The sequence below is a fragment of the Trachypithecus francoisi genome, unplaced genomic scaffold, assembly GCF_009764315.1.
Source record: "Trachypithecus francoisi isolate TF-2019V2 unplaced genomic scaffold, Tfra_2.0 Lachesis_group13, whole genome shotgun sequence".
Taxonomy (NCBI): domain Eukaryota; kingdom Metazoa; phylum Chordata; class Mammalia; order Primates; family Cercopithecidae; genus Trachypithecus; species Trachypithecus francoisi.
The window spans coordinates 105,655,668-105,670,366 of NW_022681458.1; the positions used below are offsets into that span (position 1 = coordinate 105,655,668).

The following is a 14,699-nucleotide window of genomic DNA, read 5'->3' on the forward strand; positions in this document are numbered from 1 at the left end:
ATATTATATAATTATAAATATACAGTGCTATATTATATAATTATATAATTATAATTATACAGTGCTATGTTATATAATTATATTATAAATAGTATAGTATAGTTAATATATACACATACAACTATAGTACAGTTAATATAAACACATCTAAATATACTTAAAATTGACTATTGTCAGTCTCATATATAGTTTTAGATGTTTTGCTATTGTGAGGAGACTGAAAATGAGCCATAAATTTTTGTGCAAAAATATTAATTTTTTAAGTTAATTCCCATAATGGGAATTAATTATTGGAATAAGACTCTTGATCTGTGATGATATTTTTAAAAAGAGTGATAAACAACAACAACAACAACAAAAAGCCCAAGTACAACGGTGGCAGGTGCTCAGAAAGGATGCAGGCTGAGGAACTGTAGCACAGTCCTAGCAGCCCTCCTGGACTGGCAAGGCCAGGCCAGTTGCTGGAGCCCTGGAGATGGGGGGTGGGGAGGCAAGGCAGGACGTCCAGGAGAAAGCACTGAAGCAATATCTGGGACTGTGGTAATATGGAAGAAAAGTAGCTGTTTATCAAGAATTTGAATATTTTTAACAACCAGCAGGGCCAGGCCAGGGCATATTAGATGAAAATCAGAACTGTTCTTGCTATAGAATGCCAAATTACTTTCAGGGAAATTTTAATATCATACCCTTACCTTTTGCACATGAAAGCTTCCATATCATTGTAACCTTATCAGTATTATATGTTATTGGTTTTTAAGTCTTCTTGAATTATTCTTAGTAAACATTTGAACTTTCCTTTTTTTATATTTTGAATAAAATACATTATTAGCTAATTAACCAAATATTTTTTCATTATTTCTCTCAGATTGTTAATGTTAATAGAGATCAAGCTGAAGGAGACCCAGGGAATTGATCTCAAGCCCTGTAACCTCCCCAGTTCCCTTCAGGCATATATTATTAGGTTCACCATCTATAAAATGAAGATAACAACAGGTCGCCTACACCAGAGTTACATGACTGTGTATATTAAATTGCAAAGTTTTATTCATTGTGACTGTCAAGAGGAAACTTACTCACTAATTAAGACACCGCAGACCAAAATGGCACAAAAACTGGCAAGATACAAATTTGTCCTTCAGCAAAATTACAGATAAACACATGCCATGGACTTTTATGTAGATTGTAAATAATCAATATTGGGAACGGAAAACACTCTAACGTTAACAACAACAAAACAAAATGAGAACCTACCATATTGCTTTTTTTTCTGTGTCACCTGTATAAGCCCATTGCTGCATTCTTATTAATTCTAAGGCTTTAGAACTAAATTTATTTGCTTTTGTAAGTATACAGTCATTTAATCTGCAATGATAGTTTTGTCCTCACTTGGTTCATTATCCCTTGTTCTGCTGTTTCAAACCTTATCGAATTAGCCAAAACAATCTTGTTTACTCTACTTTTAATGACAATCACTCTGGTGTTCTAACACTATGTTCCATTCTCTCAAATCTGTAACTTATCTGTCTTTAAAAATACCTCAATGTTCACTGAAAGTTTTAAATACAATACGATGGAGTAAACTATTTGGGTAAAATTATGAAGAATATTTTATTTTTAACCATATATTTAATAAATGCCTTTAATAAAATGATGTCCCAAACCATAACTGTATTTATCTAAAGTAGGTCTAAATCTTGTAGATTAGTTTATGATTATAATCTATAACCTTCTGATAAAGGAGTAACTGCTATGATGCTGCATATAAGTACATTAGTTTTTACTTATTTTTCATTCTAAGCAATTAAAATCCATTCCCAAAACTGTCTGCAGGTCTAGAAACCCCATTAGAATACCACTTCCTCAATACGGCAAACATGGTAATAGCCACACTACTCTGAAAAAAATTCCTACCTCTTCTCTAGAAGGTGACTCATAAAAGAAGATTTTAAGACTCAAAGCACGTTTAATGGCCCAAACACACAAGAAATCAGCGCCTGAGTCCCTTCCATAGCATATCTGTAAAGTATTTCTCCAACCTATGCTGACACCACTAGAATGACAGATAACTTTTTGTCTCCCAAGGAGTGGAAGTTATTTTCTATTTATGGACAGGTTTCATCATTAACATGCTCTTTTACTTTTTTTTTTTTTTTTAGATGGAGTCTTGCTCTGTCGCCCACGCTGGAGGGCAATGGCCTGATCTCGGCTCACTGTAACCTCCTCCTCCGGGTTCAAGCAATTCTCCTGCCTCAGCCTCCCGAGTAGCTGGCATGTGCCACCACGCCCGACTAATTTTTGTATTTTTAGAAGAACCGGGGTTTCACTATGTTGGCCAGGCTAGTCTCGAACTCCTGACCTAGCAGGTGGTCCACCTACCTCGGCCTCCCAAAGTGCTGGGATTACAGGCATGAGCCATCAGGCCCGGCCAACATGCTCTTACACTGAGCCAATAAATCACTCTCTGAAGCTTTCAACCATTGGCCCTTTGAGGGCAAATATTCTATTGTTTGCCCATCAGAAAATATACAAAAATGGCAATAAGCACAATCAAATTCTTTTTTCCAAGCAAAAAATATCTCAGTTCTCTACATTTTCTCACACATTTTAAATTTGTTGATCTGTACTGTTGGCTTACTTTGGATCATTGGTAAATATTAACCTTTGCTTCCTGCCACCTCCTACTTTCTAAACCTGACACACTGGATCTTCCATTTCCAACTTGAATTACATTCATTCTATTGCTGTCCAATCAGCATAAAGTATTAAGCTTCTGTGTTACCTTAACATGTCATTTATGAAAGGAGACAAGATTAATAATCTGATAAGGTTAGATTGTCAAATAGCTAGTCATTGCTAAGTACCTAATTTCTCTTGTGAAAGAAAATAAAACCTTGGGACTCCCAACTCACTATGTTAAAAGGAAGAGTTACACTTGAGAACTGGGTCACACAAAATCTGCCTTCCCTTTCGTATGTAAACAGATAGGTGCAATGATAGAAGGCCACTGTTTCTCCAGGTGGCCCCCCTCCTTTTACATATAACATGTGGATTCAGTGAGTACTAATCAAACCCTCACAAGAAAGTGACCACTTACGTCACTACCTACCCTCCCTATTACTTTCTTTCCTCCTTCTCTCCTGCTTCTCTTCCCCCTTTAAATATTGAAGCCCTCAAACACCTCTTTGGAAAAAGCACAGATCACAGATGCTACTGCAATCTGTGTCTCTTTTTCTCAGTTGCATCCTCAATCTTGGTCAAATAAACCTCTAAATTGATAGAGAGCTGTCTCAGACACTTTCTCCCTTAGCAAGTTAAGAATTAATTATTAAATCTGTTTAGTGCAATTTGTTGGACTGGACTAAAGTCAAGAGATCTGAGTTTTGTTCTGCCTTGTTGTCCCCAGGTTTCTTATTTGTGAAGTGAGAGTGTTGATGGTCTCTTAAGTTTCTTTTAGGTTTTAACCTCTGTAGAAATGCTGGTGTCTATATGCTGCAGAACAAGAGAACCATCAAACTGCTCTCAACATATGTCAGAAAAATTATGACAAAAAATATTAAGAGGATTGATAACACCTGTATTTCATATGTGAGTTGCTTGAGTGGATTAAAAAATTATAAATATATACACAATTATTGGTATAGCAATGATCTAGTGGTTGAGTTAGTATACAATAGGTTAATGAAAATAGAAGTAGGAAACTGGATTAAATGTGATTATTTGAGTTGTAGTTCTTTCTAACTCTTAAAAAACTTTCTGGCATTTGAACGTAAGAACCAAACAGTGGGAAAGATAAAATGATTATCCTTTAAGCAGAGCCCAGAGCAAGGAGAACACATTGGCCATGACTGCTTTCCGGAACATTTTTTCAGGTATAAATATATGCACTGTAAATTAATAGCATTCTCTCTTACCAAAAAGAATATGAGTTTCTTTTTTCCCATGTACCATCTAGCATGAAGGCAACACTCGTTAGAAGTTGAATATAATGAACATCCATTGAGTGGTTTAATTTATGAAAGCACCAATGCTGATGGATCCAAAAGTATGTTCTATGAGATTTAGAATATATGCATTACTCTCAAAACCTAAAAACAATTGCAGAAAATAACAACAAGAATACTTCAAGACCCTGAAGAAAGCAATTCTGGCCACTCATTGTGTCTCATTAAAGCACACAAGCTCATATACATGAACATACACGCGTAACTTTACACTTCCCAGTTTGTTCTCTGTAAAAGTTACGTGGTCTGTTTTTCTGTTCATGGTTTGTTTTCCTCTCTTTATTCCTATTGGGTTCATATAATATTTATTTCATACATTTTCCTAACATTAGAATGCAAAATCTATGGATAACAGTGTTATTTATCAGTTATACTTTATTGATATGGAAGATGACTCAAAGAGTTTGCCATCTATTTTCTTTCTTTTGAATTTCTCAGAACGCTAATAATTGCTTGGCTTCTAAACTGAAGTGCCAAGCACCTTTTGCAAAAACCTTACATTCTCTCTTAAACTATGAAAACTCTTTCCACACAAACACCAGACTCAAGAGGAGAATCTAATCGATAGGGCATATGTGCATCCCCTCCCTGCTCATGTTTCTGAAAAAAATCAAATAGACCCCCCCACCTCAAAACATGATAATTAAGTGGTATAAAAGTAGCAATTTCATCTAGGAAGGCTTTTAGCTGGTTTGCTTTTGTGTGTTTTTGAAGCACGGTGGGAGAAGTGGTAGCACCATTATGAATGCTTAGAGAATATCTGCACCAAAGCCATGTGCCTACCTATCTGTGCAAACAAGGAAAGAAAATTGAGGTAGTAAAACCTGTAAACTAAGACAGAAATGGGACCCTATGAGATGCATTACAGGAGCTGAGCACAAACGACTGAACAGGATCAACGGCTTCATTTGCTAGGGACTGGAGTTTAATGAATGATTTGGAAGGATACTCAAGCCATGGGACAATACAAAACTTTCAGGCACCCTGTAGATCACAGAATATGTGGGGAGACCATTTCTCTAAGGCAAGGATAGAAAGTTCCTTGCTGTATAGTAATGCATTGTTCTGCAGTCAGGCCAATAATAGGTGATTAGATAACCATCTCTCAGTTGCTACATGAGCACTCAAACTAACTGAAGTAGAGTGTCCTCTCCCCTCAAAACACTGGTTTTTCAAGCAACAGACACCTAGACCTAGGGATTTTAAATGCATTGTTTTGATTTCATATAACTTAGTTGGGTAGTGAAAACTAAGTATATATAACTTGAATTTTTCTTGGAGTTTTTCTTACATTTCTGATTGATTTCTTATGAAAAATGACCTTAAAGGGCACCCACATTCTCCCCAAGGCGGAGCTTGTTATTAATACATTATTAGGGCTCAGTCAGAAGAACTCCAAGAGTTGCTCCCTTTATTTTGTTAAGTTCTCTGTATCAGCTTCTATGTGCACCTTTATGTAAGGACTCAATGTGCAGGCCAAATGTTCCTTTCTCTAGATAGCTTATAAGCATCTGGATAAATTTGCATTAGAAATTCAATTAACTTTATATTAAAAGGTCAATTAACTTGGCCATGATAGAGATTGTTTTTAATTACTTTTTCTTGTAGGGCTTCTCTTCTTGTCCAAGCACAAGTGACACTATCAAATGATAGTCTCATTGCCTGTTGGTTGCCTGAAACTCATATCCAAAACACACAGGAAATAACTGTCTTGGTTAAATGAATTAATAAGACATTCTTTAGACAATTTGTAAGTATTATAATTTTGGGGACTTAAAGTATCTGTAACCAATAGCAAAGTATTTTAGCTTAAATACTCTTCATGGTATTGTTCATGACAATCCCCTTCATTGTCTGTCTTTGTTGGTTTCTATTTTCTTGGTGAAAGATGATAATAAAGTAAAATGATTTGAAGGATTAGTTCTTATTACACTATATCACAGTGTATTTCAAGAAAAATTAACAAATAATGACATTACAAATCAGCGATCTCTGTCAGGCATGGTGGCTTATGCCTGTAATCTCAGCACTTTGGAAGGCCGAGGCAGGCAAATCACTCAAGGTCAGGAGTTCGAGACCAGCCTGGCCAACATGGCGAAACCCCATCTCTACTAAAAAATACAAAAATTAGCCTGGTGTGGTGGTGGGTTCCTATAATCCCAGCTACTTGGGAGGCTGAGGCAGGGAGAATTGCTTGAACCTGGGAGTCAGAGGTTGCAGTGAGCCAAGATCGTGCCACTGCACTCTAGCCTGGGCAACAGAGTGAGACTCCATCTCAAAAAACAAACAAACAAAAAAACAAAAAATCAGTGATCTCATTCATTAGAGAGCTCTTAGTTATCTTTGTGTTAATATGAGCCACAATTCAACTCATTCATGGAGCACTAGAACACTTATACTTAAGAGGTTCAAGGGATTACCACTTGGCATTAAGTTACAAGTGACAATAGGGTCCACTTGATATTAGATTGTAACCATTATTGAACTATCACTCAGGCAAAATAAAATAACTAAAGATAAATATATCAATAATATATCTACATATTTTATACATTAATGCATTAACCCAAACTTCCAGATGAGTAGCAACTTAAAAATGAAGCAAACACTGTTCAGGAGTTGATATGAGGAAGTCTTGAGATGAAACTTATTTCACTTTTGCAGAAGAGAATAGCCTTCACCCTCCAGGAACAATAAGATGTCCTAAGCACTTTGTAAATGCTACCTATATCACTCTCACTACAACCTTATGAGATAAAATTCATTGTTCTCATTTTACTGATGTTTCAACCAAGATCATACAGTTCATTGGAGGCCGAGTTACCTGTGTTCATTTACCTTTCCAGACTTTCAATTTTCCCCTAGAATGAAAACGTTGGATCTAAAAGTAATGAGACTATAAAATGCCTGTAAAAGGATGCTTAGGGCTGGGTGTGGTGGCTCACGCCTATAATCCCAGTACTTTGGGAAGCCAAGGTGAGTGGATTATGAGGTCAGGAGTTCAAGACCAGCCTGGCCAAGATGGTGAAACCCCCGTTTCTATTAAAAATACAAAATTTAGCCAGGTGCGGTGGTTGGCGCCTGTAATCCCAGCTACTCAGGATGCTGAGACAGGACAATTGCTTGAACCCGGGAGGTGGAGGCTGCAGTGAGCCAAGATTGCACCACTGCACACTCCAGCCTGGACGACAGACTGAGACTCCGTCAAAAAAAAAACAACAAAAAACTGGGGGGTGCTTAGGAGTGTTCGGAATGCTAGAGATAATTCTAAACATTCAGTTTTGGAACTAAGAGGAAAGGAACAGATTAGGCCCATGCCACTCACAGAATGCGTCCACGAGAGTGTAAATTAACTCTGTCGTTGAGCACAATTTTTCCCCATGGTGAGACTTTCTCAATGAAAAAAGCTATGCATCAGTTTATATTCCAGTGCATATTTCTAATCTTCACATGGACAAATAACAGTTTGAAAAGCAGTAACCAGTCCATGAACAAGGCTTCAAGTGGCACAAGCTTAAGAAGCTTCTTATGAGATTTTCCTTTTCTGTGAGTATTTTAATCATTTTGGATTAAAATTATCCTATTTGATCTTTCATTTATCAAAAGAATAAGTCACATCCCTTATTCACAATAGAGATAGTAATGAAGGCTAGTGTCCTATATCCTGTAAATCTCTGGGGGCATTAATGTTAGTTGAAGTAATATTGCTAGGTTTAATAAGCTGATCTCTTCCAACAGCAAAAAAAAAAAAAAAAAAGAAAAAGAAAAAGAAATCTTCCTTAAAAAATGAACAATATTGTCATAACACAGCATAATGTTTGAAGTGAAATATTAACTTTAAAAATATATTATTCATACCTGCACCTCCGCCTATGCTTAGAATCTTAATTTCTGATTTTGTGTCTCCAATCCTGAAAGAAAAAAAATTATGTAGTTTTAGAAAAATGTGTTAGGTGCTTTGTGAAGTCTGATTATCTAGTCTAGTTGAAGAGAACAGACTAAAAATACAATGAACAAAAACTAGGCCAACATGAAAGTTCCCAATTATACCAGTTATATTGCCATCTTTAGAGTATATTTCAAAATACAGGTTTTATTCGTTAACAATCTTGAGCTGGGAGACTTGGAAATGGCAGTAAGTACATCTCAGAGGTAGAAAATGCCATTTGTTTGAATACTGTTTGGAGAACAAGAATAGAAAAAGTGGAGTTTCGAGTCTGGTAATAAAATAAGCCACCCATCGTAGATAGGGGAAAGGCTCAGGTGGTTCCCACTATCTATAATGTCTGCCTTCTTTCCTCCCCCACCCCTTTTTTTTACCTTCCTTTTAATGAACAAGTGTTTATCAAACATGTATTATGTGTATTCTATCCTAGGCATTAAAAAAACAGATATCACTTTGCTCTCAAAATGAAATGGGAGATAATAAAGCCCTGAATTATAATTCAGGTACTAGAAATAGAATGAAGTAGACAGATTGGGAAATAAGCCAGTAGGACTTGCTATTAGATTGATGTGAAGACGTCAGAAAAAAAAAAACATGAGTGTGCAATGACTTCCCTGTTTCAGGCTTAGATGACTGGGAAAAGGGTGATGCCAAAAAGGAAGCTGAGAAATATAGTTTGGTAGCAAGCTTATGTTTTGTCAGGGCTTTTTTAAAAAATAAATACAAATTCGGCAAACATTTGAATTTGCAAGATTTAAGCTGGGAGAAGAGACATCAGGGTCAGTGATGTATTCTGGAGAATCATCATCATAAAGTAATGGTCAATGCTAGAAGAGTAGATTCCATCAACCAAAGATATTGCAGAGTTAGAGTAGTAGTGGATGGTGATCCAATACCAACTTCTAAAGATAACTGGATTGTGAAGAATATACAAAGAAGACAGAGAAGTAAAGAAAGCACAGAGAAGTACTAGAGTAACTGGAGGCAGAGAAGCCCTTAGTCGTGGCAAAAGCAGCAGAGTGTACTACTTAAAAAAGGAAAAATCTATATCGACTTTGGCAATATGAGTGTCTTTAATAATAGCAGTTTTAAAAGAAGACTGAGGACTGCAGTCAGATGGCAATGGGATTAAAAGTGAGCTCAAAAATGAGGAAGCAGATCTGGAGTCTGTTGAAAAAGGATGAAAGAGAGAAGGAAAAGAGATGACTGCTACAGGGGAAACATGAAGGGAAAAGGATGGTGTTTGTTTCTTTGGACCGTGGGATGGTAAACAAACCTGTGTTTTGTCTTCATTGCAAAAGCTTGCACAGTCACAGGATGGGAACAAAGGTTGAAGTAAGGTTCTAAAGGAATCTTGCAAAGTCTATGGTCAAGAACACCTATAAACGAGTTGCCTTTTTCAGTTCTAATTATCCTCCAGTTCATAATCCTACATCCTAACACATCCATTTCTATCTTAACCTTTTGTTCGTTCTTTAAAATGCTTACATCTATGACAGCATAGGGAGGCTATGAAGCAGAGGACCCAAGTTGAAATCCCAGGTTACTGATATGTTACCTTGAGCAAGTTATTTGACATCTCTGTGAAATAAGATAATAATATCACCTCTCTTGTAGGATTATTAGTAACTGTTTCTAATTCATGGAGAAATTGTGAGGATTCAATTATTTAATTCATTTAAAGCTCTTAGAAATGTAACTGCACATGACAAGCACTCCACATATATTAGAAATTATTATGATTCTAGGCACATGTAAGTGACTTATGTGAATTACCTCTTTGAATCCTTAAAATTCCTCTATGAGTTAGATATTATTATTCATCCCATTTCACATATTATGACATCTAATAATTGTTGAAAACTTACTATTTTCTAGCCAAGGATTTGAAAGTTTTATATGCAACACCAATAACCAAGTTTACTATCTATATACTATAATTTATATACTTATATATAATATATATATTTTACTATTTATATATATAATTTATATACTATAATTACTAGTTATATACTATAATTTTTCCTGCCCCCTAGCCCTGCCCCACCATCTACCCCCAAATGGGGAATTGAAGAATTCCTCCATAGGGAAACAAATCATCTCAGTAATAAAGTTAACATGATTTTATATCTGAGGATCACACAGGAAAGAGCTGAGGCCACACTCAATTATTCAGTGAGCTACTCACTCAACAAACCCTGCCCTGATTTACACAAAGAGGATCTGACTACCTTTTAGTGTGTCATTATTTGATTGAACAGAAAACCAAGGCTCATTAGGCGGTTAGGGAGCTGTCGAACATAAACAGAGACTGAAAGAGGCAAAGAGAGCAGAGGAACATTTTGTAATGAATAAGAAGGTATTACATCTGAGAATGATGAAAATAATGCTATAGAAAACATTCTTAGAAATTAAAAATATAGGCCGGGCGCGGTGGCTCAAGCCTGTAATCCCAGCACTTTGGGAGGCCGAGACGGGCGGATCACGAGGTCAGGAGATCGAGACCATCCTGGCTAACACGGTGAAACCCCGTCTCTACTAAAAAAATACAAAAACTAGCCGGGCGAGGTAGCGGGCGCCTGTAGTCCCAGCTACTCCGGGAGGCTGAGGCAGGAGAATGGCGTGAACCCGGGAGGCGGAGCTTGCAGTGAGCTGAGATCCGGCCACTGCACTCCAGCCTGGGGGACAGAGCGAGACTCCGTCTCAAAAAAAAAAAAAAAAAAGAAATTAAAAATATAATAGTAAAAAATTAATAGATGGGCTGAAAGAGAAAGTCGTAGCAAACTGGAAATACAAGAAAATTAGGTAATCAATCCAGGAGGTATTTGATGAGTAAAAGTTTCAGAAAAAGAAAACAGAGGGGAAGAATGATTACCAAAGTTCCTCATAACTGAAGGGTCTGAATCTCAATTGAAATAGCCCAGGGAGTACCCACAAAATGGGTGAAAAGGAATCATTTCACAACTCACTATTTTAAAATTTCAGAGTATTAGCGATAAGAAGATTCTAAAAAGTTCAAAATAGGGAAAACAAAACACATAATGTAAAAGTTATTCCACAAGCCAAGGATGAGAATTTTGAGTAGCATGTGATTTCTTATTTTCTCTTGTGTGAGACAGGGTCTCACTCTGTCATCTAGACTGAGTGCAGTGTTGCAATCATGTCTCACTGAAGCCTTGATCTCCCAGACTTAAGCAATCTTCCCACTTCAGCCTCTGGAGTAGCCAGTGCTACAGGTGCACGCCACCTTGTTCAGCTAATTTTTTTACTTTTTCTGTAGAGATGGGATCTTGCTGTGTTGCCCAGGCTTGTCTCAAACTCCTGGGCTCAAGTAATCCTCCCGCCTCAGCCTCCCAAAGTGCTGAGATTCCATGCACGAACCAACACACCTGGCCAGTATTTTATTTGTTAACAGCAATTCTGGTATCTAAAAGACAATGTAAAAGTACCTTTAGATGTATGATACAAAACCATTTTCAGTATACAGTTCTATATCCAGTCAAACTGTCTAATGATGAACATAGAACCAAGGGATTTTTAAACATACAAGTCTCAAAAAGTTTGCCTCTCATTCACTCTCAAAACTTTTAAAGCATTAGTTCAGGAAACAAAGGACTGAGGAAACAAAAGAAAGGCATGAGACACAGAATCAGGGAATCAAATACTTCAGAAAGAAAATGATTCTCAGAAAGTGAAATAAACTCCCTCCTTAATAGTTGTATAGCAGGCCAAAGCAGATCTTCCTAAACTGAAAAAAAGAACAGAGGGCTTCAGAAAAGTTGTTCCTTTGGGGTAAAATAAACAGATTCCTTGATATGTTTGCATATATTGAGACGAGATTAGTATATCTGCTTCGGAATCAAAGTAGTAATAGGTACATAGAGAACTAAGAAAAGAAACCAAAATTAAGGCAATAGTCAACTCTAAGGAAAACAAAAAGTTGTACATAAAAGGAAATGTAAGTATAGTCTAATATATTGCTCAATTGTTAATAATATGTACATAGGCAAAATAACATGAACACTCAAATTATTTAACCAAAATTTTGACTAAATATAGTGACATGAAAGGGTGGGAAATATGCATGCTAATTAGCTATTTTAATACAGCAAAATGAAGAAATAGAAAAATAACATGTTATTTTGAATTATGAAAGAAAATTCCATAAATAACTAAAAGATTTCAAAGTGCTGAAAGTGGTTGCTTCTGGAGAGTGAGAATCAAGAATGGAGTGGGTGGGATTTGTTATAGGCCTCACCCACTTTAGAACCATTTGATGTTTTAAAATATGAGCATGTCTTGCTTTAATAAAAATTTAATATGCTCGCTCCACACTCAATTAGCACAGTGAGCCACCAACTCAACAAACCCTGCCCTAACATACACAAAGCATATCCTAATCACGTTTTGGTACTTCATCACTCACAGACAACTTTAAGCAACAATTTTAAAGGTTCTTCAGCTAAATCTTATTTCAAACACTACCTTCAGGAAAAAATTACTTTTTAAATAAATGACACTACTGTTAAAAGACAAACAGTGTGCCCTTAAAAATTCTTCAGTTTTTCACAGATTTTATAATATTTCCAGTTAGATTTAAACTTTGAAGATAAGGAAAGGGTCATTCATCATTTATTACGTTATCTCCATCCACAGCACCTCTTCAAACCAAACTGTGTATGGCTGAAGAAAACCAAGGATCTGGTAAGCTACAGACATGAGCAATACTTTTGGTACTGGAAAAGAATTGAGAAATTAACTCATTACCTTTAACTTTAGAAGTGAGCAAAGAAACACAAAGAGGTTAACTATAATTAGTTCCTAGATAAGAAGTTATCTGTGTTTGCCATCTGCTTTGATGTTTGGCATCCTTATCCTATTATATATTAATTTTTAATATGCAATATCTATTTTTTGAAAGCTAACATTTAAAATCTGCATCATGTTAAATAGAAAGGGAAATAAAATTTTATATACATCTAATAATGCCTGCTCTGGTCAGACATAGGTACTGCCCTGGTGAAAGAATTTCAGGCCTACAATAGAGAAATTCAGCAAAAGATAAAATACCACTTTCCTTTGCTGTTTGCAAATTGGATCCATAGTCATTTCTTCCCAGTTTTCCATTATTATTTCCTGAAGCAGAGTGAGTTACAGCAAATCACCCCCAGATAGGTGATTTGATTATCTTTAGCATGTGGAATCTGTTACTCTCATAATGCTTATCAGCTCTGGCACAAATTGAACACATTAATCACCCCAAAAAAGAACTCTGCAAGAAGGATAGCAACCAGTGAGTTTCACTGATAATGGGAAATGGTTCTTTTTTTAAGGAACATATTGCTAATATTAAGTTGAAAGAAAAAGACAATTTTGGGGGAAGAGAGTGATAACTATAACAATGGATAAGGAAAATGAATTTAAATGGATATTATGAGAACTGAGGGACTCAGTCCTCAGGGCAAATCGTACTTTGGCAATTATTTATATTTGATTCTAATGAAAAGCATACCAGACTCCCTTTGGGCCTTTTTGGGGATGTAAAATTTGGAGGAGGGCTGAAAAGTCTGAATTCGAAGATTAGCATCTTATCTTTTTCCAAATGAACATGGATTTGTGCCTTCAAATGGTTAACGCTTATCTCTATGCAGCTGGAAATACAGCACAAATGGGAGCCTTTGAGTGTTTAAAGCAAACGTGGAACCAAAGCACTGCAGGAGAAAGGCAGGGCAGGGCAGCGAGGAGGGGGACGAGGGGGAGTTGCTATCAGTAACTCGCCCTTATCCCCGTGCCCAGCCTGCGAGGCTGAGTTAGACCCATCTATCACTGACGCACAGCGAGTCTCAGGCTTGTCCCTTTGACAACAACGTCCCTTTTGTTACCTTGTTATTATGCCTGGCAGCTTCTTGTCCATGAATTCCTGCATGCACTGGTGTTCCGTGGAATGGCTGAGAAACCTCCGGAAAGATTCAACATATCTCCCGTGGTCAGAAAACAAGCTCCTCATGGAAGATGCCATGTTTGGTTTTCTGAGAAAGACAGAGTGGGAAGCAAGGTTTAACTTCCCCTCCTTCTCTTCCCAGTTCCCTCAGTCTTTCCCCACCCCCACCAGTTTCTATCCAAAAAAAAAAAAAGACTAAGCTTGTTTTGAATTTAACATGCACCAAAGGCTGGTGTGCAGAGGTCATTACTGACTCAATATTTGAACAGCACTTTGCACTGATACTTTAACCCCTACACGGTTTTATAAGAAATGAAAGTACTAAAGCAAGGCTGTAAATACACGGCTAAAACTTTTCAAACTCCTGATGTTGAAAGGTCATAAAAACAGACTGTATTCAAATCACTTCCTGTTTTGTCAGCAGAGCCACAAGTAAGTTCCAAGTGGGAAAGTGACTGTTCAAAGTGGCAAACGCAGGATGAAAAGGAGGGCTACACAGCACTCTCAGAAATCTACAGCAGTGAAATCTTTGACGAAAGACTGTCATCTGCCTCTAGGCTTTCTATAGGATTGTTTTGGCCTTTACATCCCTCAGCACTTGAATTTTCAACTTATCTGCTGCATTTCTTCAAATGCCGATTTGTGGTAACTCAAATTATCTTAAGAAGAAGTCACCAAGGAGGAGCCCAAGAACTCGCCGCTAGAAGCTGTCAGAAGCTGCATTTAGGGGATTGAGAGTGGTGAGAGAAGTCTTGGAGCAAGAATGCAGGACACCAGGGTAAAAGCCCAGTCTGTAGAATCCTTCCCT

General features: G+C 36.9%; 1 protein-coding gene across 4 annotated transcripts in view; it reads right to left on the reverse strand.

Moving 5' to 3' along the window:
- HNMT (histamine N-methyltransferase) overlaps positions 1 to 14,262 on the reverse strand; it is a 57,863-nt gene extending 43,601 nt beyond the window's left edge. The window contains exons 1-2 of one of the 4 annotated variants that reach the window (XM_033231643.1): positions 13,833 to 13,903; positions 7,860 to 7,912 (exon numbers count right to left, since the gene is read on the reverse strand). Coding sequence is in view for 3 of the 4 variants with exons in the window: in XM_033231642.1 (XP_033087533.1) it covers positions 7,860 to 7,912; positions 13,833 to 13,969 (190 nt within the window). In the remaining variant the exon portion in view is untranslated. Of the gene's footprint in view, positions 1 to 7,859; positions 7,913 to 11,019; positions 11,378 to 13,832 lie in introns of those variants that run through there. The other 3 variants (XM_033231642.1, XM_033231644.1, XM_033231645.1) reach the window with 3 other exon arrangements.
- Between the last annotated feature and the right edge of the window lie 437 nt (positions 14,263 to 14,699).